The sequence below is a fragment of the Rhincodon typus genome, chromosome 6, assembly GCF_021869965.1.
Source record: "Rhincodon typus isolate 14 chromosome 6, sRhiTyp1.1, whole genome shotgun sequence".
Classification (NCBI taxonomy): Eukaryota; Metazoa; Chordata; class Chondrichthyes; order Orectolobiformes; family Rhincodontidae; genus Rhincodon; species Rhincodon typus.
This window is the reverse complement of record NC_063337.1, coordinates 59471456-59489674: the sequence shown is the minus strand read 5'-3', so window position 1 is coordinate 59489674 and position 18219 is coordinate 59471456. Positions and strand designations below refer to the sequence as shown.

At 40.8% G+C, this 18219-nt stretch overlaps 1 protein-coding gene across 5 annotated transcripts in view; it reads left to right on the top strand.

Annotated features, from left to right (window-relative positions):
* The window catches only part of LOC109915161 (NADPH oxidase 4), a 177469-nt gene that overhangs the window by 71735 nt on the left and 87515 nt on the right, over positions 1-18219 (top strand). For all 5 annotated transcript variants that reach the window (XM_048598336.1, XM_048598335.1, XM_048598334.1 and 2 more), the window contains one exon: positions 6954-7158. In XM_048598336.1, coding sequence (XP_048454293.1) covers positions 6954-7158 — 205 coding nt within the window. The remainder of the gene's footprint in view (positions 1-6953; positions 7159-18219) is intronic.

Genomic DNA, 18219 nt, shown 5'->3' with positions numbered 1-18219 from the left:
AGAATGAGTTCCCAGATTGAAGCTGTTTATTTGGTCCAAACAGGGAATCAGATAAAAATAGGACTGTCAGACATGCTGTCACTGAGAGCTTGCTCTGAGGGATCTTGATCAGTGTCAAGCACTTTCCACATGTAAATAAAAGGTGACTTGATGACTGGATACCAGCCTCTGTAGGATTATTTCAGTAAGGCAATGCATTTTCTTAGACAGCATTTGGATATGCTAAACTATCTTACAAAAGCAAAATACTGTAGATGCAGGAAATATAAAATAAAAATGGAAAATGCTGTCAATACTCAATAGGTCTGCTGAAATCTGTGAAGATAGAGTTCATGTCTGTTTGAACTTAGCAATGAGTTCAAGTGGCCCTGCTGAATTTGGGATTCTCACATGTGGGAGCCATTTTGCTTTTTTCCCCAACCCAGTGCAAATGAGATTTTTTTGGAAATGGAGGTGGGACTTCTGGATCAAGTTTCAACCTGCCACTTTGTAAGGTCTCTGGAGTCTCAACCCCTCTGCAAAAAAAAACCAGAGTCCGTTGGATTGTTTCTGATGCATGAGGTGTTCTTAAAATGCAATGACCCTGATTTTTATGTCAAAATAATGGTATGGCTAATTGCAGTCATTGTTATTTAAGCACAAGTAGTACAGTTTCCAGATGTGTGATTAAACGTCAATCCACAAAACTTAAATGTTATGTTGCATTGTATATAGTTAACTATGTGAAAATGACATCCAGCTGCTTATTCACCCCTGAAATACTTGAATAGTATGAAGTTGCTGCTTTTATATGGTTGATGTAAAACTAACATGTCACAGAAAATTAATTTGTATTATTACAAATGAAACCCACCCTTTAACGATGTGATATAAAATATTTTTTAATCAGCCTGTTCAGACATGTAATTATACACCTTTAGGGAAAATGGTACTTGAATACAGATCTTTAAACCCAGACACTGGGACACTGCATAACAGTACACCCTAAACAATATGATACATGTTGAGAAATTTTATTGCCATTGAAAATCAACTAATAATGGTAAATGCTGTGAAAACTGACAAAATGATCACAAAATACAATTAATCTGTGCCATCTGTAGTTTGGTAATCTTTATTAAGGAAGGATATCCTTGTTTTATGGGGGTGTGTAATGAAGGTGCTTTAGAGGGAGTGCAATGAAGGTTTACCACACTTATTTCTGGGATGACAGACATAAACAACGAGGAAAAATAAAGTAGACTAGGTCAATCTTCTTTGGAGCTTATAACTTTAAAGGTGATGGCCTAGTGGTATTGTCACTGACTGTTAATCCAGAGATAATGTTCTGGGAACCTGGGTTCAAATCCTGCCATAGCAGATGGTGGAACTTTAATTCAAAAAAGTCTGGAATTAAGAGTCTAACGATAAATCCATTTGTCGAATGTTGGAAAAACCCATCTGGTCCTTTTAGGGAAGGAAATTGCCATCCTTACCTGGTCTGACCTACATGTGATTCCAGACCCACAGCAATGTGGTTGACTCTTAACTGCCCTCTGGGCAATTAGGAATGGGCAATAAATGCTGCCTGGCCAGTGACACTGCGAATGAAGTAAAAAAAAATATATAGTGCTCCTAAGGAGCTTGACTGAGTAATTTGGGATCATACTTACGTCGGACGGAAAGTCCAGAACTTGAGTTCACAGTCCTAAAATAATGGGTCAGTCATTTAGGATCAAGTTGAGGAGAAATTTCTTCATTTAAAGGGTATAAATCTTTAAAATTCTCTTCCTCTGTGGAGAATAGTAGATGCTTTGTTATTGACTATATTAAATTTAGAGAGTGACAGATTTTGGATGGTAAGGGAATCGGGCTGATCATCACCACCACTGACCAAGTTTGTCAAGTCCTAAAGGACATAACTGTTAGACTTGGTCTATGACAGGTGGTGAGGAAACCAACAAGAGGGAAAAAGCTACTTGAGCTTGTACTCCATAATCTACCTGTTGCAGATACTTCTGCCAATTACAATATGGATAGGAGTGACTACTGCAAGTCCTTGAGGAGTTGAAAGAATGTCCTCACGTTGAGAATACCCATCATCACCATTGCATTAAGTGGGATAGACTTTGAATAGAACTAGCAATTCAAACCCAGGCATCCATGAGATACTGTGGGTCAGCAGTAATAGTGGAACTGATTCCAACTGCAACCTATAAGCTCAAGGCATGGCATATCACCTATTCTACCATTACCATAAAGCTGAGGAAGATTAAATTTGTTTCAATGAAGATTGCTAGAAGGCATTTCAGGAGTGGCACCAAGCACACCTAAAAGTGAGGTGTCAACTTGGTGAAGCTCGAACATAGGACTATTTGCAGGCAAAATAATGTAAGCAGCAAGTGATAAGACAGGGCTAAACTATATCACAACCATTGTATCAAATCTAAGCCCTGCAGTGCTTCTACATCCAGTTGTAATTGGAATAACTAACAGAAGATGAAGACTCCACAAATATCTCAATCCTCAACACTGGGAAAGCCCAGCAGATCATTGCAAAAGATAAGGCTGAAGTCTTTTGCATCTGTCTTTTGCCACAAGTGACAAGTGGATGATCCATCTTGTTCTCCTCCCGTGGTCACCAGCATCATAGGTGCCAATTTTCAATTAATTTAGTTCCTGATAGCATTCTGGTTGTGGAGACTTGTGCTTCAGAAGGAGGCATATTGAGTACCATTATGCTGCAGTACAGGCTGGCATCTGTCTGACAGTGTGGAAAATTACCCAGATAGATCCTGTGCGCAAACGGAAGACAAATCCAACCTATCCAATTATTGTCTGAGCACTCCCTTTTTTTAAATCATCAGTGAAGTCTTGGAATTGGTTAGTGGCAGTGCTTTCAAGCAGCACTTGTAAAGGAATACCCTTCTCACTGAAGATCAATTTGTGTTTCAGTAGAGTATTTGGCTCCTGACCACATTACAGTCTTGGTCTAAACATAGACCAAAGTGCTGAACTCTAGAATTGGGATGAGAATGACTACCCTTAACATTATAACAGCATTTGATCAATTATAGCATCAAGCAACCCAAGCAAAGCTGAATCAGGGAAATGTCTCCACTGGTTGGAGCAATACCTAGAACAAAGGAAGTTGGCTGTGGTTGTTAGAGGTTAATCATCTTGGCCATACATGATTTTCTCAGGATAGGGTCCTAGGTCCAACCATCTTTAGTTTCTCCATCAATGACCTTCTTTCCATCATAAGGTCAGAAATGGGGATGTTCCCTGACAGCCGCGCAATGTTCAGTAATGTTTGCAACATCTTTAGACCCCTGAAGCACTCCATGTTCCTAGTATAGGATCACCTTAGTATTCTGGTATAGGAAGAGGCCATTCCACCCATTGTCTTTATCAGAGCTATAAATGCACCTCATTACTTGGTGCTATTCTCTTGCCTTTTCTCCATATTGTTTCTATGCAGTAAGACCTAGACAACATTGAGGTTTGAGCCGATAAATGGCAAGTAACTGTGCAAAACACAAGTGCCGGCAATGATTAGCTCCAACAGGAGAGAATCTAACTATCACTCCTGAACATTCAATGGCATTACCATTCACTGAATCCCCCACTATCAAAGTTCTAGGGGTTGCTATTGACCAGAAACTGATCTGTCCAGCTATGTTACCACTGTGGCTACAAGTTTAGAGGCTATGAATACTGTGGCAAGTAACTCACTTCCTGGCTACCCAATGCCTGACCAGCATCTACAAGGCACAAGTCAGGAGTGTGATAGAATACTCCCATTTGCCTAGATGAGAGTAGCTGCAACAACAGTCAAGCTTGACACCATCTAGAGCAAAGCAGCCTGTTGATTGGCACCACACTCTCCACCTTTAACATTCACTCACTCTCTCCACCACTGATGCACAGTGGCAGCAATATGTATCATCTACTAGATGCACTACAGTGCAATGCGACTCACTCAGGCTTTGTCGGCAATTTTGAAACCTGCAACCTCTACTACTTAGAAGGACAAGAACAGCGTATGCATTGGAGTATCATCAGTTGCAAGTTCTCCTCCAAGTCACACGCCATTGTGACGTGAAACTGTGTGGCTGTTCCTTCATTATCACTGGGTCAAAATTGTGGAGCTCCTTCCTTTCTGCCCCTACACCCTGAAGTACAGCAGCAGTTCACCACCACCTTCTTTAGGGCACTTATGATGAGCAATAAATGCTGACCTCACCGGTGATGCCTGCATTTCATGAACAATTTTGAAAAACAGTCAGTACGGCAGTGAATGAGGAAGACGTGGAAGAGCAGGCAGGCAGTGATGACAATGAAACGCTCGGACCCATAGTCATCAGCTGAAATACTAACACAGTGTGTCCTTTGACACTGCATTTGCATCTAATGGGCCAATGGACAGAATTGACCTTCTACCTATAACTTGCTTACCGGAGGTGAGATTCCACATGAGCTTCACTGCGGGTTGCATATGAAATCTTTAAGAATATTGTTTACAAGATAAACCTGACAGATATGCAAACAATATATGCAGGTCTCCATCACTCTCTCAATGTCAATGAGCATGGAAGAACCTGGCACCAACCCCCCAACTGCACAGAGCATTCCACCCAGCCTTTCTGGTGTGCAAGTGGTAGACAACTGACTTACTACACTTTTGGACTTGACCGTGAATGCAGTGTATTAATGGCTAACTTGTAATTCAATTTCATTGCTTCACTTGCTACTCAGATATTTAGATTGCTGTAGTCACGGTTCTAGTTGCCAGAGTATCAACTAGAATTCATGGCATTAGTAGACAGTGAAGACGGTTTTCTAAGATTACAAAGCGATCTTGATCAAATTGGTCAATGGGCTGAAAAATGGCAGATGGAGTTCAATCTGGATAAATGTGAGGTATTGCATTTTTGGTACAACAAACAAGGGTAGGGCATATACAATTAATGGTAGGGTCTTGGGTAATGCTGTAGAACAGAGGGACCTAGGGGTGCATGTATTTAGTTCTTTGAAGTTTGTGTCACATATAGGCAGGGTGGTTTAAAAAGGCATTTGACAAGCTCATTGCTCAGTCCTTTCAGTATAGGAGTTGGGAAGTCATGTTGAGGGAGTACAGGACATTGTTGAGGCCTCTTCTGGAATACTGTGTCCGGTTATGGCCGCCCAGTTATAGGAAGGATATGATGAAGCTGGAGAGGGTTCAGAAGAAATTTACCAGGATGCTGCCAGGTATGGAAAGTTTGAGTTATAAAGGCTGGTTAGGCTGGGACATTTTTCACTGGAGCGTAGGAGTTTGAGAGGTGACCTAATAGAAGTTTATAGAATAATGAGAGGTATAGACAAAGTTAATGGTAGTTGTTTCTTTCCCTAGAATGGGGGATTTCAAGACTCGGGGGCATGTTCTTTAGGTGAGAGGAGAGAGATTTAAAAGAGACATGGGGGGCAAATTTTTTACACAGGATGCTTCGCATATGGTATGAACTTTCTGAGCAAGTGGTGGATGTTGGTTCAGTCAGTACATTTAAAAGACATTGAGATAATTACATGAACAGGAAGAGTTTGGAGGGATATGGGCCAGGAGCAGACAGGTGGGACTAATTTAGTTTGGGTTTTTGTTCAGCATGGACTGGTTGGACCAAAGGGTCTGTTTCCATGCTGTATGACTCTATGACGAACAGTCACTGAACCTAAAACGCTAATTCTGCTTTTTCTTCACAGGTGCAGCCAGACTTGCTGAGTTTCCCAGCAATTTTTGTTTTTGTTTCTAATTTCCAGCATCTGCGGTTCTTTGGGCTTTTGTGTTCTGTTGAATTGAACACTGGCCAAAACCTTCAAATGAAAAAGGCACCAAATTGGAGAAAGGGAACTTTTTATGAATTTGCACACATAGATAATAGTCAATGTACCAGAGGATAAAAACTGTAAAAATATTAATGCTTTCCATCTAGGGAATAATTTTCCTGAAGGTGATGAAGAAAAGTAAAAGATAGAAAATATTTTTTCAATTCTAAGTTGGAAAAATAAAACTCTTAATAGGATTTTAAAAGAATAGTCACCTGAAAGAAATTATTTCTGGTGTACTCAGTGGTATGGATCTCCATTGAATCATTTACTATGGGAGCCAAGAAAGTCATACGGGGGAACATGCTATACTCTTCCTAAGTAAACATAAAATGGGTTATTTTTGTTTTCTTTAAACTTTAATCTCTTGTTTCCCTGAGCAACTACAGACATTACTTTGACTCCTCTCGAAATACTGGAATTTGTTTGGAAGAATCTGTAATAGTATTTGTTTTTTAATGTGATATTGTGCGTCGTGCTGGGAATTTATATTCCCATACTTCCTTAGCAGAGAATGTCTGGGCAGTGCTTCACTAGAAACATTGATATATTTGACAAAGGCAGACACTTCTCTGTCTATGTTGGCTGAATGAATAGCATTTCCTTTTTGAAGGTGAAGTGTAGATCCTGTGTGGTGCATCTGGTAATTGTACATCAAAGTGGAACAATTGCAAAGATTAAAAGGTACCAATGTCTTTAGTTGATAATTTCACTGGTAGAGGAGCTTTGATTTAGTATAATTATGACTTGCATATGACATCACCTGAAGTGACAGTGACTCATAATAAGGAGAGAGGCGCAAAAGCTTTAAACTTCATAATGCAAGCATTTTTCTCCTAATATATATAACATGAGACTTTTTTTTATTAACAACAATGACATGGATTTGTTTTTTTTAGGAAAGCTGTTCACAAATGGCTTGTATTTCTCTTTGGAATTTAATTGTATTGGTATGAAATCTGGCAGTCCTGAATTACTCAAAGTGGCTTTTTAAAAATAAGCAAGGATTAAAGTGAAAAGGTATTAGTGAGAGTTTAGAAACTTCTGAAAAAAATGGATAAAATGCAAGGAACTCTTTGAAAAAACTGTACTGATGGCTTGTCTTCCAGAGGCATGTTGAAATATCAGGCAAATTTGGATCAACACCCGCCTGGCTGCATTAACCCGAATAAAACATTAATCGATGATTTGCCTGTGACAGAATGTCCTGCAGAGCAATTTATGGAAGTCTATACTGAGTCAGAACCTGGGATGGAGAACAACTCCAAGAAAGTCTGCGGTGAAGCTCCAAAATTTCAGTCTAATTTGCAGGAGGTATGTAAAATTTGGTTGCTCAGCTTGGCACATTTGATTTTGCCTTTTTCCTTTTTAGTTTTTCTTTGTGTGTGTTCTTGTTTGTTGCATTAAGCAATTAGTTCTGGATTGTAGCGTGGTTGCACAGCCAAGTATCTGTACAGTTTAGAGTGTACATTGATAGTAACATAAGGTAACTTTATTTTGGATTGCAATATTTTATAGAATGTTCAGGCCATAAATATTTAAAACATTTTGAAGAATCAAACATCAGATGTATGTGAAACAAATAAAAACAGAAATTGTTGGAGAAACTCAGCAGATCTAGCAGCATCTATGAATAGAAAACTGAATTAATGCTTTGAGTACAGTGAGCCTTCTTTAGAACTCTTCTCAGTGCAATCTCCACAATGAAAGGAACTGACTGGAGAATAAAAATGTTCAGATATATCAAGAAAGCTTCCTTTGCAAAGAAACACTCAACATCAGACTGAGAGCTACTACTAATGCCTATTTTGACAGGAAGGTCCCTGAACTTTTTGATTTAAATAATAAACTAAGTAGCTGCTACCCCTGAGGTCAGTAGAGGGTAACACAATCTGTCATGGGTTTTAGCAGGTAGCTATGTGCCAGCCTCCATTATTGATTCTGGTAGAAATCTTCATAATACCCTTAGTTTCTTTTGCCATATTCCACAAACAGAATGGCACAACAGCGAATGTGAACACAGGCTGTTGGAGAGACTTTTGGACGATAGATGCATCACAGCAGTGTTCCTTATTGATATTTAAGTGGATTTTATTTTGCATACAGAGTGCATTTGGGGTGATTATTAATGCAAAATTTTTTGTAGGTGATTGACCTAAGTTCTAGACTTCCATTTTGAGAATATAAACGTTGGCTGGTTTTGCACTGAAGATATTGTCTGTTGCACATTCTGGATTAATGGTATAAATTGTGATTTGAGATCATAGTTTTTATCATGAAAGCTAGTCTTAACCCTCAAAATCAAGACTTGTGGTTAACTATTTTTATTTTTTTCAAATTGAATTGATTTGATTTAAAGGTGAAAAATCAGGGTCATATTTATGCTTCATGAAGACCCGTTTCCTGGTCGTACAGATCATGCCCATGTTGAAGGAATGTAAAGTTTTACAACTAATGAACATTGAATTAAATACAAATGCTCATCCTTGACATAACACTTATTGTTACAGCATAAACATTTATTGTCATTCTTTAGCTGTTCTGCTTCAGCCCTTTGAAAGTGGATGATCCAGGATGCCTTCACAGAAAGATTTTTAAGAAATTGGAGGATGTTTGAGGGTATTTTGGGGATTTGGAACTCTTTCCGACTGCTTTGAATCAGGGTTTTGAGGTCACTGTTGGCCTCAAGTTAAACTGTTCCCGTTTCCAACGACAACACTGTCATACACCTGTCAAAGTGGAAAATTACCCTAGTACTGCCTAGGCACAAAAAGCAGAATGAATCCATTTGGCCAGTTACCACCATATCAGTAAATTATTATAAGCTATTCTGGACAGTGCGGTAAGTGGTACTTCTAAAAAATTCTTACATGGGATGTGAGCATTGCTAGCAAGGTTAGTATTTGTTGCCCATGTCTAATTCTCTTGAACTGACTGGCTTACTCAACAGTTCTAGAGGGCAGTTAAGAGTCAACCACAATAGTTAGGGTTAGTGTTAAGTTTGGTCTGGAGTTATGTGCAGGCCAGTCAAGGACTCCAGATTTCTTTCCCGAAGCATCATTAGTGAACCAGGTTGGTTTTTACAACCATTGATGGTCTTCAGCACAATCACAATTATTGTGACTAGCTTTTTATTCCAGATTTATTAATGAATTGAATTTAAGTTCCACCAGCTGGTGTGGTAGGACATTAACCCTTACCACCAGGATATTAGTCTGAGTATTGGATTAAGAGTCTGGTGACATTATCTCTTCGCCATCATCTCCATCTTCCCTATTTACCCATTAAGCTGTTCACTGATGCTCAGTACAGTTCATCGAAGACCAGCTTGGCTCCAAACAACATTACGGCCTTAATCCAAACAACGAGAGAAAAGCTGAATTCCAAAGTTCTGTTTAGAATGCCTGTACTTGATATTTGAAGTTACATGTGTTGGTTTCGTACTAAGGGGAATGGGTAGGGTGAAGGTCATATTTGTTAATACCAGTGTGGTCAGTAGTTGAATTGATCCAATAATAGGCAAGCATGACATCCCATTCACTGAGGAGACAGTTTTGAAGCTCAGGCTGGCATAAGCCAACCAAAATCTTTACCATCCTACAAGTGAGCTCACTGGGATAGATAAGTCCCCTGGGCCAGATGGGTTATACCCAAGGTTACTACGGGAAGCGAGGGAAGAGATTGCTGTGCCTTTGGCGATGATCTTTGCATTCTCACTATCCACTGCAGTAGTACCAGATGATTGGAGGGTGGCAAATGTTATTCCCTTGTTCAAGAAAGGGAATAGGGATAATCCTGGGAATTTCAGACCAGTCAGTCTGTCTTCTGTGGTGGATAAATTATTGGAGAGGATTCTAAGAGATAGTATTTATGATTATTTGTAAAAGCACAGTTTGATTAGAAATAGTCAGCATGGCTTTGTGAGGGGCAGATCATGCCTCACAAGCCTTACTGAATTCTTTGAGGATGTGACAAAACACATTGATGAAGGTAGAGCAGTGCATGTGGTGTATATAGATTTTAGCAAGGCATTTGATAAGGTTCCCTAAGGTAGGCTCATTCAGAAAGTAAGGAGGCATGGGATTCAGGGAAATTTGGCTGTCTGGATACAAAACTGGCTGTCCAATAGAAGACAGAGGGTGGTGATAGATGGAAAGTATTCAGCCTGGATCTCGGTGACCAGTGGTGTTCCGCAGGGCTCTGTTCTGGGACCTCTGCTCTTTGTGATCTTCATAAATGACTTGGATGAGGACGTAGAAGGGCGGACTAGTAAGTTTGCCAATGACACAAAGGTTGGTGGAGTTGTGGATGGTGTGGAGGGCTGTTGTAGGTTGCAATGGGACATTGACAAATGCAGAGTTGGCAAAGAAGGGACAGATGGAATTCAACCTGGAAAAATGTGAAGTGATTCATTTTGGAAGGCCGAATTTGAATGCAGAATACAGGGTTAATGGTAGAATTCTTGGCAGTGTGGAGGAATAGAGGGATCTTGGGGTCCACGTCCATAGAAGCCTCAAAGTTGCTACCCAAGTTGATAGGGTTGTTAAGAAGGCGTATAGTGTGTTGGCTTTCATTGGCAGGGGAATTGAGTTTAAGAGCTGCGAGGTTCTATAAAACCCTGGTTAGACCACACTTGGAATATTGTGTTCAGTTCTGGTCACCTCATTATAGGAAGGATGTGGAAGCTTTAGAGAGGGTGCAGAGGAGATTTACCAGGATGCTGCCTGGAATGGAGGGCAAGTCTTATGAGGAAAGGTTGAGGGAGCTACGGCTTTTTCTCAATGGAGCGAAGGAGGATGAGAGATGACTTGATAGAGGTGTACAAGATGCTGAGAGGCATAGATAGAGTGGATAGCCAGATACTTTTTCCCAGGGCGGAAATGACTATTATGAGGGAACATAATTTTAAGGTGATTGGAGGAAGGTATAGGGAAGATGTCAGAGGTAGGTTCTTCACACAGAGATTGGGTGTGTGGAATGTGCTGCCAGCAGAGGTAGTGGAGTCAGATACATTAGGGACATTTAAGTGACGCTTGGATTGGTGCATGGATGATAGTAAAATGTAGGGTATGCAGGGTGGTTTGATCCTAGAGTAGGATAATAGGTCGGCACAACATCGTGGGCTGAAGGGCCTGTACTGGGCTGTAGTGTTCTATGAATGAGACTAGATCAGTTTTGGATATCTGGTCAGCATGGACAATTTGGACCGAAGGGTCTGTTTCTGTGCTGTATAACTCTATGATGCTATGGGAAGTAGATTATAAAGACTGAAAGAACTGTGAATGCTAGAAATCCGAAACAAAAGCAGAAGTTGCTGGAAAAGCTCAGCAGTTCTGGCAGCATCTGTGAAGAGAAATCAGAGTTGACATTTCAGGTCAGGTTCTGAGGAAGGGTCACTAGATCCGAAACATTAACTCTGATTTCTCTTCACAGATGCTGCCAGACCTGCTGAGCTTTTCCAGCGACTTCTTTTTTTGTTTGGAAGCTAGATTTAGTTCTGCACCATCTCTACTACTGTTTAACACAATTATTTTTGTACTTAACATCCTTGTCACCAAATTTATGTAGTGAGAGGAACTTGTAAAGAGAAACTGATGCCAAGATGACCAGGTCGCCTATTAAATGACCCCATCATACAAACAAGGAACAGGAGTAGGACACTCACCCATATAAGCCTCCTGTGCCATTCAATAAGATTACGGCTAATCTGATTTTAACTTCAACTCCACATCCCTTCATTCATCTGATAATCTTTCATCCATTTGGTAATCAAGAATCTATCTACAATACATTGACGATTTTGCATCCATTTTCTTTCTTCATTCACGGGATGTGGGTATCCCTGGTTAGGCCAGCATTTTGTTGCCCATCCCTAACAGCCCAGGGAGCAGTTGAGAGTTAACTCTCGTGCTACACCTTTGGATTCACATGTAGACTAGACCAGGTATAGATAGCAATAAAGTACATTGGTGAACCAGTGTGTTTTTCCTGACAATCAGCAATGGTTTCCTGGTTATTAGACTCACAATTCCATCATCTGCCATGGCGGGATTCGAAACAGGTATAGTACCACTAGATCATCATCTCACCCATTGCCTTTTGAAGAAGAGAATTTCAAAAACAATCAACTCACTGAGAGGAAAAAAAGTTTTTCCTCATATTTTTAAACTATGGCACCTAGTTAAAATTCTCTCACAGGAGGAAACATCCTTTCCACATCCACCTGGTCATGACTGCAGGGATCTTATGTTTCAATTGTCATCTTTGACGCGTGTAAACTCCAGAGGATACATGCCTACCCTTTTCTCATAAGGCAGTCCGCACGTTCTAGGTATTAGTCCAGTAAACCTTCTGTGAACTGCCTCCAACACATTAACATCATTCTATAAGTATGGTGACCAATGCTGTACACAGTTCTCTAGATGCAGTCTCACCAAGTGTATAACTGAAGCATAACTTTCCTGCTCTTCCTTTCAATTTCCCTTGCAATAAACCATAACATTCTCTTGGCTTTCCTGATTACTTGCTGTACCTGCAGACTAACCACCTGCAATTCATGTACTAAGATACCTAGATCTGTCTGCATCTCAGGGCTCTGCAGTCCCTTGACATTTTAGATAATTAGCTTTTTTTTAAATACTTTCTGCCAAAATGGATAATTTCCCACTTTCCCACATATGTTACTCCATTTGCTCGATATTTTCCCACTCACTTTCTAACATTTCTCTATAGCTTCCTTTTGTCCTCTTCGCAACTCACTTTCCTACCTGTCTTTGTGTCATCAGCAATTTTCGCTACCATATATTTTGGTCTTTTCATCCAAATGATTTGTATAAATTGTAAAGAGTTGAAGCCTGAACACCAACCCCTGTGGCACACCATTCATAACATTGTTCTAGACTGAAAAAGACCCTTTTCGCTAGTCTCTGCTTCCTGTTAGCCAACTAAACTTCAATCCATGCCAATATGTCACCCCGAACCATGAGTTTTTACTTTCCGACATCAGCTTGGTGGCTCAGTGGTTAGCACTGCTGCCTCACGGTGCCAGGGACCCGGGTTTGATTCCACCCTCAGGCAACTGTCTATGTGGAGTTTGCACATTCTCCCCATGTCTCCGGATGCTCCAGTTTCCTCCCACAGTCCAAAGATGTGCAGGCTAGGTGGATTGGCCATGCTAAATTTCCCATAGTAATCAGGGATGCGTAGATTAGGTGGGTTATAGGGGATGGGTCTGGTTGGGATGCTCTGAGGGTCGGTGTGGACTTGTTGGGCTGAAGGGCCTGTTTCCTCACTGTAGAGATTCTATGATACTAAATCTTATGAAATTCCTTCTGGAAATTAAGTACAAAACATCCACTAGTTCCTGTTTATCTGCAGCATAAGTTATTTCTTCAAAGAACTCCACGAAATTAGTTTAGCATTATTTCCCTTGGACAAAATCATGTCGACTTTACCTGATTACCTTGAACTTATCCAAATGTCTTGTCATAATGTCTTTGATGATAGCTTCTAACATTTTCCCTATTTTTTGTCATGCAGTAGGCATGGTCATGAAGTGAATGTAGAAAAGAAATTGAAAAGGGTAGCAGTGTGTCTGTGTTGGTAGGGTATGTCTATAGGTTCACAAAATGCACAGCTTCAAAAACAAAAAAAAAGGTTCAACAAAAATGGTTCAAGAAGCAGCTCACCACCACTTTTTCAAAAGTATTTAGGAATGGGCAATAAATGCTCTCCTCCAGCAATGCCCACATCCAATGAATGAATTGAAAAAAAACTGTTTGGGCAATACTGAACACCCAGGCGTATTCATCAAATGAAGTCCACAATACCAATGTTCAGCACTGTAAGATCATTATGCGTATCTTTGTAAGTTACCCAAGAAGCTGTCATGATGTTTTCATTCTACACTGGTTAAGTCTTGCACAGATCTTCACATTTTCAAGCAGAGTCAGAGCCATGCTTGGTAAGGATGCAGAAGATGCCATCTGTGAACAGTCCTTCCACTGAAGCTCAGGAAAGTTAACATTAAAAGCTCATGACAGAGAGTAGTCATTGAGCTAATGATCAAAATGCTGAAGATGTGATTCATGTGGCTGAATGGATCTTGGGGCACACTTCAGTATGAATCTGAAGGAATGCCATGAATGATGATTTGTCTGCATCACCTTGCACAACATTGTGCAGCAGAGCAGATTGGAACTTCAAGAGGATAAACATGATGAGCACTGTGTGCTTTTCAAGGAGAAAGGTGAGCAGGAGCCAATGTGGTAGAGGGCTCCTGTAGCTCACTTAGCTTCCAGGATCCTCACGGCATTCTCATTCAGGAACACAAGCCAGTCTGAGGGAGTACAGTCCTCTAGCATGTCAATCTTGAACCCAGTGTGTCGGTCAGCCTCCAGAATTCTGTACAACATTTTTCTGCCGCCACAATCCATTCCTCTCATTGACACTTATTGTTTATCTTCTACTCTAGTCAAATAATTTTCTTGAAGGCTAAAGGTCACTTGACAAGTGATAGAAAACAATGGAGAGCATGGGATAGTGGGACTTTGAAATAAAGCTTATGATTCATGGACATTGAACACAAATTAACTATTTATCACAGTATTAAGTTCCCAACTGATTGCCGATTCTTTCTGTTCCTTTTGCTTTATGTCTATATGGAGGAAGTGTTAACTCAAGTGGCAAGATGACTGGTTTGTGATGGCAACAGCTTGGATTCATCTTTCCATGCCGGCTGAGGGCACAATGAAGAAATCTCCCTCTCAACCTTGCCCCTGAGGCATGGTGACCCTCAGGTTAAACCACCATCAGTTGTCGCTTTCTAATGACAGTAGCCTTATAGACTGCTAGGATAATAGTGCCTTTACCTTCACATCTATATCTGAATTCAGCAGAGCTTGAGTCAGGCTGCTCATTTCCTTCCTTTGACTGCCCGGATGATTGTGGCTGATATCCTCTAGGAAATTCCCAGGTCCTTTGACAATGGACTGGGAAGCAGGAAAATGGAAAGAATTGGAGGAAGCAAGCATTGAGGGACTACTGGATATCTTTCTGTCAACATACCTTTTGCCAGGGTGGGCAAGATGCTAGTTTGGCCTCCCATCTGAGGCCCAAACGAACCATTTAAATGACCAGTTGTGGGATTATTCCCAATTCTGTGGTTAGCTGCCTGCTTTTGGGAACCTGTAGTCACATAGGGAGGGCATCCAGTAAACGTTGGTTTAAACATGCTCTGGGGAAGCCCTCCTTTGTACTCCAAAGTACTCCATTGCCGAAGGAGGGGACCTTCTGTCAGCATTGGCTGCCTCTGCAGCAATAACTTTGCTTGTGCCTCCATTCCCCAACATAACAGTGGGCCCCAAACCCATCTCCTCTTCTTTGGGAAAGCCTCAGTCACTGAGATGCATTCTCCTTGTAACTGTATCCTTGGTAATGACCATTGCTAACAGCAGTGCTGCTGAAGTTGATAAGCTTCTGGTTCTCTGATTGGGCTAACAGGCCTTGGAGATAAATGACATTCTTAACAAGGGCTGTGATCCCACTCCCACCCCATTTAATTGGTGGCCACTGGGATCCACTGCTGGGTAAAATGGCGAGTGCTTTGAGCAGAGTGTACACCTCCAACTTTCTTTTCTCCAGCTACCATCTCATAGCCCACCTGCACTTAACTATGGGCCAAGGGCCACATATTTTGATGTATTTCTGTGAGATACTATATGGTTGAGGCTTTCCTCCATTATACTAAAGTTAGCAGGCAGGAGGTGTAAGCCATTGGTGAGGACCAGCATGCATTCATTTGCTTACCCTTTCTGATGCGCCATATAAGTGGTCGCTCTTGGAGGTGGACATTAGCTGAAAGGCCAAGGACATCATGATAATCATGGTAGACTAGACTTCTCCAATCTCTCCCCAGTTGTATAATGTATCTGGAAATGCTGATAGAATCTTGCACACCTTTTGTTGCTGACCCAGAATAACCCGTTTCATGATGATGCCCGAGGTTCCGTGTCTGAGTCACTGAGTCATAGATAGAGTCATCGTTATAAAGATGTACAGCACAGAAACAGACCCTTTGGTCCAACTCGTCCATGCAGACCAGATACCCTAAATTAATCTAGACCCATTTGCCAGCATTTGGCTTATATCCCTACACCCTTCCTTTTATGTATCCATCCAGACGCCTTCTAGATGTTGTAATTGTACCAGCCTCCACCCCTGCTGAACCAGAGCTTGCAGGATCTTATATGGTCCAATGGAGTTTCCCCTGCAGCTGTCTCCAAGACCTGCACATGCTGTGATCTGAAGATCATTGTTTGACAACTTAATTACTTGTGAGGGAGTAGGGGCTGCTGGGGTTGGGGTTTGGGGTGAGTTGTGTGTGTCTTGGAGAGGTGCATCCATGACATTATCAAATAGATCAAGCCACAATATAGCCATGTCAGGTAGGAAGAGTGGGAAACTCTGCTGGTCAGCTTGAACTGTGTGGTCAGCACAGCACAAGTCTCCTCACTTTAAAAGAACTATATGCCGGTTCTTGTCGCAGACTGTACTCCTTGGCAAGTATCCTCCTTACTTAGAGGTACTACCAGAAGATGAAAGACAAAGTTGATCTGTCAAGTTGAGTGGATTCTCAGTAATTACTCTACAGATCATTATATATCATTGCTTGCCACCATCAAGTCTCAAGTGAGTGTTATGTATTATTTGGCTGCATAATATTCAGTTCTGGAACCAGATACTTCTAATGTCTCCATGCTTCGTCATTAATGGGTATGTATGTTGTTACTCAGCTTATTTCCAGTGCTTTGTATGTCTGTAGTGTTCAATTTGATAATGACTAGAGGGCCAACCTGGTTCCCTGTCTCAACTTTATATTCCTTGCTCTTTTTCTTTTTGCAAGGACAGAAAGAAGAGACTGTGAAATAGAATGTTGAATGGATGAAAGGGCAATCTTTGTGAAAGATCACTGGGATAAAAGAGATGTGTTTACAATGACAGTAAGAGGAAGGTGGTAGGCTGATTGGCTGGGATGTGAATAGGTACCTCACATGTGAAGAAGTGTCACATGTTCCTCTGTTTTAATCTGAGTGCTAAGCAGGAAAAAGCCAGGCAAGTATGAAGGGATTTGTACTTAGTTGTGATAGACAATTCACTTATCTCTGCCCTGATGCGGTCACTAAACTTCATATAGCATTGTATCCAAGAGTGAAGAACCATATTCCCACTGCTTACCTCTGCCACTTGCAGCCATTCCAATGCAGGATTGTTCCTCCCCTTCCACTGATCAGAAACTTTCTGTGGATTCTTACAGCCTGCAAGCATCATGTCTAGAGATTCAGAAAAAGAACCTTGGGACAGCCAGCCTTCATTGAATCTCCATCTCCAAGGTGTTGGATCTTGATTGAGTATAATATTTTGGCTTCCTCTTGGTGTACCTTTTAAGTAGTCATTATATAGGTCAGTATTGTGGTCAGGGCAATAAGATGTGAGATAGTAATGCTGTGGATCAACCTAAAAAGCTAAAACTTTCTATCCAAACACAAGGTCTTGACATACATCCTGCTTCACCCATTGCAAGTGGCTTGAAGCATTAAAATTGAGCTCTTGTGTCAGAACATCTTCTGATTGAATTCAAGCAAGGTTCACCTTAGCCTTCTAAATAGGGTGATGACATCAAGTCATAAGGTGTGGGTAAGAAACTGCAGAGGACAGAGATTGAGTAGTCCTTTCCACACTTTATGAATATTGTTGCAACTTCTAAAATGTTGGTATAAGACATTTAATAAATGTTTCCTTATCTAATGGAAACCAATTGACTCATCCTGTCTCCTTTCAGGATTTTGTAATTTTTCTGCATGGCTTTTGAAAAAATAATAATTTGCCATACTGGGTTTTTAAAAACAATGTGCATTCTCAAGGGTACTCAGACAAGAGATGATTAATAGACAAAATGGCAGTTGATTTACCCATTAACTAACTAAACAATGCACATTAGAATATCTAGGTAATTTGGAAAACCTATCTCAGCCATTGGATTGGAAAACCAGTTGGATTTCTTCCTGTCCGTGAAGTGGGGTATAAAGAGACCGATATACTGAGGTACCAGAATGGTAGTCTGGAAATAGGACCTGCACAAGCAAGCAGAAAACAAAAGACAGTGGAAGCTGAGAAGTAAATAAGTTCCATCCTGGATGGTCTGAAAGATTTCAAAGGGGTTATTTTATTTAAATGTGATTACCCACTACAGTAGGTTAGCTTTGTTCATGTTAAATTTATTATGTCATTGCATGAAGATACATTATGATGGATTATATCCAACCAGGTCTTATCGTCATGGTCATTCTGTTGCTCCAACAATCAACATGCTTGCTT